Source organism: Lepeophtheirus salmonis, chromosome 3, assembly GCF_016086655.4.
Source record: "Lepeophtheirus salmonis chromosome 3, UVic_Lsal_1.4, whole genome shotgun sequence".
In the NCBI taxonomy this organism is placed as follows: Eukaryota; Metazoa; Arthropoda; class Copepoda; order Siphonostomatoida; family Caligidae; genus Lepeophtheirus; species Lepeophtheirus salmonis.
The window spans coordinates 7,404,898-7,413,796 of NC_052133.2; the positions used below are offsets into that span (position 1 = coordinate 7,404,898).

The window sequence follows — 8,899 nt, forward strand, 5'->3', positions numbered from 1 at the left end:
AGTTAATGTAATTGTGTACAACAAATCATCCCAAAAACTTGAATGCAAAAGCCTATAACGAACTGAAATATGAGTATAAAAATTGGACTATGCCCATTTATTGCATGGGTTAAAAACACATCTATGTCCCTATTTTATTATTATTCACCTCTATTACAATTAATATCAACTTTCAAAGACAGCTGTCAAAACTTCATGACAACCTGTTATTCAGTTTGTGGGTTATTGTGCTAAGTGTGTTGCTACTTTCGTTATTTCCAAAAAAAAAAGTCGTGTTATAATTTTATACTGCTTCTTAATGGGAAAAAATACTCTTCAAGCAGAACAATGTTTTAAAAATTATGATGGGGAATCTACTTGATAAAGTGGATAAAAAAATCAAATAAATAATTATAATAATTTTAGAAAAGCCAATTTTGAAATAATTTTTTTTTGTATATTTTATCGTATGATGTAAAAAATTAATTGGATATTTTTTCTTTTCTTGATTTTTATTCAAAATTGTTTGCAGTTAACTCACTATATACTATTTCAGTTTAATAAGTTTTAATCATTTCAATAATTTTGCAAAGTTATACTTAGAGGTGAGTAGTTTTTAATGAAAAACTACCTTTACTAATTAGAAAAGGAAAAATGGCTGTTTCTTGTGTTTATTCTTTTATTAATTATTATTTAATCGGTCGCCGTAGTTTTAACTTGTCTGTCTGAAGTGAGCATTTTCGTCTATCTTTCGTGTAAATTCTTTTAAAAATGTATAATAAAATTAATATATGAACTTAAATATAATGACAATATTTTCCCTGTACTGATGCCAATTTAAATGTAGAAGGTTCTTCTCTTCATATCAGAAATTCATTTTCTCTCTTCAAAATCATATAACTGGCAGCTGATATTTACAATATTCATAATTCAGTATATCTCGCTCCCACCTTGTCCCTGTGCACTTTTTTTTTCCTTTCAATAATAAAAAAACATAATTTTGTAATTTTTATATAGGTATTATGAAATTTTACTTGAAAAATGCAATGATGCAAAAAATACTTTACCAAGTTGGATATAGACCGAGTAATTGCAATTGTTCTTGGCAAAAATTTAAATCCTTTTATCACGTGCAATTATAAGACTTTTCATGAGTTTTTGTTCGTTTAGTCTATTTAAAGACTAGATGGTGCATCGAATTTCAAAACATTGTCATAACAAACATAGCAATGCATACTTATATATACTAAATAATTTATTTGGCAGTTGACATTAAGACTATTCAATGAAGTATAGCATGATAAAATTTGGTCACTTAATAGATCCAAAACTATAATTTACATCAAATATATTCAAATATTCCGCAGATCAACCAGAGAGACTTGGAAGTCAAAAACATATCTGGTCCAAAAATTTGAAAACTGGTCTTGCAGTTGATGTTATAACTATTGTAATTCAGTATAACATGAAAAAAATTGGACAATTAATAGGTAAAAAAACTATAATTTACGTTAAATCAATCAGAGGGACTCGGAAGTCAAAAAATATAAGCAATGAGTGACTAAATAATAGAACATTCACTGAATAACTAGTTTAAAAAAGAATCATATTATAGAACTACTTAACCGGACTGTGAATTTTTTTATAGTGGATCCTTCTACGTTTTTAACATACGTACATATACTTCATCTATAATAATAAACCAAAGTGTGTTGGTATATTAATTTGTTGGATAAAGACTGACTTTTAACAATGAACTTATTAAAAAAAGATGAAGTACATTAAAAGAAAATAATGTTACTCTATACCTCCTTGAGATCTCTGAAGCTCTCTGTGAAAAGGAAATAAAGACATGCTCAGCATGTTAAACGATGGTGATCAATGTCAAGAGTGATCCTTATGAATGATACAAGAGCTAATTATTCAATTTAAATTTCAAATGTTCATAATTTTTTTCTTAAAATGCAATCTACTATCATTTAACCTTAATTAAAAATATTATCCGGATACTTCTGCTCCCTTCTATATTAAGTTGAAGATTGAAAATTCAAGATTATATTTACACTCTAGCTTAAAAAATACAGACTTGTTTTGCACTTCGTAAAAAGGACTTCATAAGTAATAAATTAAGACATTATATAAATCCTGACTCACTGTATGCGGTAATCAATAACATTGTACGTATAAATCAAAGCTAAACGAAGTGGAATTGTTGTTATTTCTCAAAATTATGTCATAATTATATTTGACGAGATTCCAATTCTCTTTACCATTGAATTATTATTTCTATAATATAACCATTATCAAGAAATCAAGGATGTGATGTCATTTCATTTCAAACAAAAACAACTTTTGTGTTTGTAGAATCCATAAAGATTCTTAAAATTAATAAGGTAGAACCGGAGATATATGATAAAAAATCATGATTATATTTGATTTCTTATGAGAGCAAGAAAATTTGATGTGACTGTATTTAATTTGATATATATATATGAAAATTATAATTAATTAAAGTTGCGTGTATCAATGCATGTATTCGTGTTTGGATCAAATTCATGATACTCTGGACATCCCAAGAGTCTAGGAGCAATGGGACCAGTCGCAATAGGAATCTCTTGTAGTTTATCTTCTTCAGTGAGCATTGGAAGACAAACAACAAAATATTGTTGAATATAACGATTTTGAGGTAGATTTGGGATATCTGAGGAAAGTGCCTTTAATTCATATGCATTGTATCCATCACAGTTTTCGTTGATTCCAAGATCTGTATAGACAAAATGAAGTATTTAATTTGATTAAACTTTAAAATCGTATAAGCCTTACCTTGAACAAAGCATCCAACTTCATCAGGCCATGCACATTGATCTAAAACTTCATCGTAGACAGTTCCGAGAATGGATGAACAAACACCAGGTTGGCAACTTTGGCCAAAGGTGGCTGTAAAAAGAAAATATTAATAATTAGTTTTAAGCCTTCATTTGTGTTGTGATGGGCCGGGCCTCTGACCCGTCCCTGAGAATGTTATAATTAAACTTATATGATCTTAAATCCAAATTGGCTTCAAATACTCAAACTTTTACTGAATTTTAACATTTATATTATTGCTTAATAAAGATAGAACGTTGATCTGAATTCGAAGTTCTCGGGAAAGATATTAGTTAATTTGTATTATCTGATTAAGGTTCGGGTACTCTAACATATTCAAATCTTGAAAAGATCTGTGGTTTTTTTCGGATCTTAAATATTATTGCATAATATTATTAATATCGAACATAGCATTTCTCATTATCTTGCTTACTACTTGGAGTAATATCTCACGTTAACAATTTCATCGCGTGGTAATTCCCAATGTTATTTTTACAATAATTATATTAATATCGAATAATTATGTTCTAATATTAATAACATTGGGTATTCTATATTTCGGCATAAGTAATCAGTAAAAATGTGACCTCAATCCATGTTCAAACTTCCAGTAAAATTTTCATAACGTTCGAAACATTTAATCTCCTAAAGTTAGTTTTGGATCAGGATTCGAAAGTTTGAGTACTCAAATATTTACGTCTAAAAATAAGAACCGACTCAAATCTAAGAAATGGTGGATCCGTCCAATCTTTAAATTTGTGGGATTTTATTACCTAAAACTTTTTTCATCAAACTTATCATATTTATCATATTAGGGTAGCTTAAGGAAACTCAAAAGAAAAAGGCAACAGACAAGATAAAAAAATATCATTTTAAATTTTGATAGCGTTAAAGTTGTTTACAGTACTGAGTTGATTTTTTGACTTGTGTCTTGTAAGGGATATAATTTTTGTAAAAAAAAAACATAATTAAGTTTTATTCTCATCGTGCGCTACACAAAGTCTATTCCTTTTATCGAAGACGTGTGGATGAGTAAACATAAATATGATAGATGTATTTCAGTTTCAGGATTATATAAACGTATTGTCTTCTCTTACTCCTGGAGTCTCTCTACGGTAATCTAAGTCATCCTATTTTGGATAAAAATGCTTAATTTTTTTTTAAATATTTGTCTATTAATATTTAAGGATTTTGATCTCCATTTCTTCATTTCAGTTGAGAGTCTGATTTCAATTGTATTATATACTGGCAGAGGGTACCCACATTGCAGGGCTGAATAGAAACAAAGAATGAAGGTAGAAGAAAAGAGATACAGAGAGGGATGTTGAAAGAGACAAAAGGAGAAGAGAAGAGGGGAGATTATGGAAATAAGGTTTTATTTCGCTCAAAAATACTTGATATTAGGAGCATATTTGGTTATTTTAAACGTCTACTGGCTAAATTTCAGACTGATTTGGTCGACAGTTTTGGATTCTGTATCCGATAACACCAAAAACAGACTTGTAAATATACATATATAAGATATATATATTATAATCAATTTAAAATTTATAGGGTCAGAGTATATTAAAGGTGAAGCGGAGACTTGGACTTGAATGTATATTTTGAAGACTTGCGACTCCTCGATGTAATCTCACAATCAAAGGTTCAAGACGTTATTAAATTTCAGACTATTTTGTAACAAAGTTTATTTTGCAATTCTTTTATTTTTTTATACACATACATATATCCTCAAAATACTCTTCAAATCGTCATATATATTATTATTGTAAATCTTTGGAATATATTTGCCACTTGAAGGTTTTCAAACAGTGATCTCCATTTTTTTTTTTTTTTTTGCAGGATATCAAGTCACATATAACTGATTTTTTTTATTTTTTTTTTAAATAATTTAATTGTATCGTATCCTGATTGAAATTATCTTCAATCAAAAGTAACTATATTATAAATGGTCATAAACTATGATTTAGATTATATAATATTATATTTATTTAAGCATGAAAATCAACAAATTATAGAAAATTTGGGTCATGCTTAAAAGAGCAATGCGGAAAATATGCTGGACTCAAAAACTTTGCTGAAGCTAGAATCAGGTGGAAATTAATAAACTCCTCTGAAATTGGGCAATGGGGATATAAAAAGATAAAGAGCTACTTTATATTTGATAAGGATCTTTAATAATATTTAAGGAATTGATCTGGAATCAATGAAAATATTCAAGAATTTGGACGATGTAACCCTATGCACTCGGGAGAAATCATTCTCCTGAACTCAACGTATTTAGATTCGATACTTGGTCGTTAGTAAAAAAAAAAATATACTAATGTAAATGGACTTCAAAGACAATTATTTGGTCAGATGGAGTAATTGTGATATTTTACTCCACATCACACCAGTTAAATTAAAATTTAAAAAAATTGTGACTTTGTGAGCAAAGAATAATTAAGACTAAAATTGGACTTGAATTAGTATAACGACTTTTTCCAACCTATGGATCACTCTTTAATAAATATTTTCTCTCTCTCGGTGGCATTAAATAAGTAATCCTTAGACCATGGCACATGAACCATTTAGAATAAAAAAAAGTTTTTTTTCAAAACGTATATATAATATAGACAATACGAAATTAATCTCAACAGTTTGGGAAACAATGTACATAACACATGTACCGAAAGCTCCATTGAAATTTGAACACTTACAATTCAATAGTAAATGAAGATTGAGTGATTGAAATATATTCATATTTCGAGATATTAAAGTATAAACAATTAGTTACAAAATAAATAAAACTGAGCTCTTTAACTTACGTACAAGTCAAGAAAATGATATTAAAACGTGATCGACAAATTTCAATTCGCGAACTACAAGCAGGTGACCCCCTCCAGATCTATCATCTACGACGTTAGAAAGTCTGAAACGTTGGAGAGGAAGAAGGCCTTTGTCAAAAAAGGCTAAATTTGACCCGGAGGAGTTAAAGAAAACAGCCCAGGTCAATTTCCTCAAGTCCATAAGGGCTCATGCAAGAGATCTCGGGATTTGGCACCAGACTGTTCAGAAAGCTATAAAAAAATTGGTGGAAAAAGCTTTGTGAGTTTAAGGAGTCCATTTTGTATACCACCTATAAAACAAACTCATATCCTCCGTCACAATACTCTTTTGAATTAGGCTTTTGAGTTATTTTGAAACCTTTTTTGACACTTTTAGCCTCTAAATCCCTGATGCCAACCTCTTGACTAAATCATTTAGGTTTATGTCGAGGGGAAGGCCTTTAGAAACCGTCATCCAAACATTAAGGTCCTCAAAGCCACAGTCAGCCAGTACTGTTACGCCATGATAGAAAAATACATCTGGCCTTCCACAACCACCTGGAAGCGATCATTGCGGCTAAGGACGTCTACATCAATCATTAAGAGAGCTCAGACACACATCTATTTTTAATATTAATTTTGTTAAAATTATATCTTGTTGAAGTTTAAAATTCTAGGTGTTTAGATTTTAATAGACCACTCGGTGTATGTGTGAATGTAAACCTGTAAATTAATTAACTACTTAGTAGGTACTAATATTAGTAAATTTAATATTACTGATCTATCCGTACTATATTATATAAAAATATAAATTTATTAACCTTGTCTATAATTTTCAATATATATTTATAAACCTAGTCTAACAGACCTATATCTTACATGTGTATAATATCGTTAAATTACTAATTTCACGGGTGGATAATTCAGCATTTTTATTTCATTTTATTTAAAATTTAAATGTTAAAATACTAGATGCATAACGAAAATAAATTTTTATTAATAGACTTGCTATTATAATAAAAAAATCAAACTTGTTTCTTTAACCTTAAAATGTTAAGAATCTTTAAAAAAGAAGATGATATGTTTTTCTTACCTTGAATAGTAAATAGAATTAAAATGGACAGGGATTTGTACATTGTGTTGTGTTCGCTATTTAAAGACTGAGTAGTAGCAAGACTTTTAATAACAATATCAAAATAATTCTAAGAAGCTCGAGTGTGTTATTTTAATTTTTTCCCTTCTCCTTTACTACGCGAGTTAAAAGCAACCATTTGGGTTTTTTTTGTGCGTATAGTTATTTATTTAACTAATTGATAAAGAGTTGTTTCGGCCAACATGGCATTGAAATATTATCTTCTATTCATTATCTTGAACTTGAACGTATTTCCAAAAATAAAGACAATATTCAAATTGTGTTGTCGGGCATCATAGAGGCCTAAACAATCAAATTTTTTATATTAATAAAAGCTATTTTTTTGTTTAATTTTGAGGAAAATGGTGAAATATTACTCCAATGTATTTGGGTGTCAAAATGTGACCTACAATCCTTTGTTTGTGAAGAGAGCTATTTTACACCCCAATATTTATAAAAATACTTCTTATTCCTTAAAAATCCTTTTTCGCCAATACTTTGTAGTATGCTCCTAAAATATTACACTAAATTCTATTGTAGCATTTATTTGTAATATTATCCTTTTAAACGTTGTTTAGTGACTATAATAGCTATTTTGCTTAAAATTAGTTCCCTTGTTTTTCCATTTGATTTCTTGGATTCTTCTTTTTTCAATGTGAGGACTTTGGTCATAAAGATAAGATACTTAGAATGATAATGCTGAAAAATAACAAGAACAATTCTTTGATTAAAGATAGTTTACCAAAACAATCGAAAACGTAGTATTTCTTGATCCATGTAATATATTTTTAGTATTAGCATAGTCGTTGTAAAATTTATCAATTATTAGAAAAATAATTATCCTTTCAAGTTATTAATCATGTGTCTTTAATTCATCTTCAGAATCAAACCAAATCTCCACATCTATTTTAAAATGTTGTATAGGTATTAAATTATACCATTTGCGCAAACATGAAAGTGAGATCATTCAAGGGATCAAAGGTCGGAGCATACTCACGAATATTGATTCAATTAAATAATCAACCATTATTGATTCTTGATTTGAACTATAGTCAGAATTATCTACCAAATCTATCATTTAAATATTGAAATCCTACATTATATTAAATATATACCATCATGACATCATGAAGGAGAGCAAATAATAAATTATATGGAACTCGCTTTGAGCATGGCTGAAAATAGAAAAACAAATCAAATTCAAGACTAGAATTATGATGCACCAAATTCATCGACAAGACAGCATAAAATCAATATCTGATCTTAAATTCAAAATAGATTTAAATTATATACTCACAGGTATAAAAGTTAAATTGCTTGATGAAGAGAAAAAGTTTATTTACACTACAAAAAAATCCTACACGTGAGTATTTACTTGTATTATTTGTAAAATGGTGTAAGCCATTGGGATTGTAAATTATAAACAAAAGTATATGTTTGCAAAATTGATAATCAACAACTTTGCTGACTGAGATCACTATAAATATTAGTGATCAAAGCACCCAAGTAAGTTTGAATTGTATGAATAGCAATAAATAATTAATAAAACCACCAATATTTTGCAGATAACCTAAATACACTTTTTTTTAAATGTATGCTAACGAAGTTTCCGACAATTTTCATATCATTAATTGCTTGATCACTATTTTTTAACTTGTCTTTTTTATGTTTTGGCTTATTATATATCAGAGCTTTTAAAATTATAGTTTAAAATAAAGAAATTAATTTTGAAAATAAATGTATTTTTATTGATATAAGACTGTCCTCTTTAACAGTTTTCTATATATGTACATTTAGAGGAAATTTTAATGTAGTGTAATCTGTCATTATAAAATATTACCTATCACATGTAATTCTAGCCATTAGTTTTGTTCCTTTATTCCAAAGTTTGAGATAATTTTTTACATATAATGTTAAAGAATCTTGTATCTATTCAAAATGATAAATTGCAAAATAAAATAAAATATAGCACCTTCGACACTCAAACTAGAAGAAAAGTATCGAAGCTCTAATCCAGTCGATGATCATCCTTCAAATATTATATTGTTATTAATATTTTGATTCAATAAATTCCATATGAATTGATTCTTATGAAATTTGTTTAATTATACACTGA

General features: G+C 28.2%; 1 protein-coding gene across 1 annotated transcript; it reads right to left on the minus strand.

Moving 5' to 3' along the window:
• Positions 1-2,387: 2,387 nt before the first annotated feature.
• Positions 2,388-6,906, minus strand: LOC121114278 (uncharacterized). Its single transcript, XM_040708198.2, has 3 exons — positions 6,745-6,906; positions 2,803-2,916; positions 2,388-2,743 (listed from the first exon to the last, which is right to left on the minus strand). Exons 1-3 carry the CDS (start codon positions 6,785-6,787, stop codon positions 2,484-2,486), a joined length of 417 nt encoding a protein of 138 aa, XP_040564132.1. The 5' UTR covers positions 6,788-6,906; the 3' UTR covers positions 2,388-2,483.
• Between the last annotated feature and the right edge of the window lie 1,993 nt (positions 6,907-8,899).

Coding starts and splice junctions, on each gene's coding strand:
- LOC121114278 (XM_040708198.2), bottom strand. CDS start 6,787: ATGTACAAATCCCTGTCCATTTTAATTCTATTTACTATTCAAG. Junction 2,917..6,744: donor AATTCTATTTACTATTCAAG/GTAAGAAAAACA, acceptor TTCTTTTTACAG/CCACCTTTGGCCAAAGTTGC. Junction 2,744..2,802: donor AGTTGGATGCTTTGTTCAAG/GTAAGGCTTATA, acceptor TTGTCTATACAG/ATCTTGGAATCAACGAAAAC.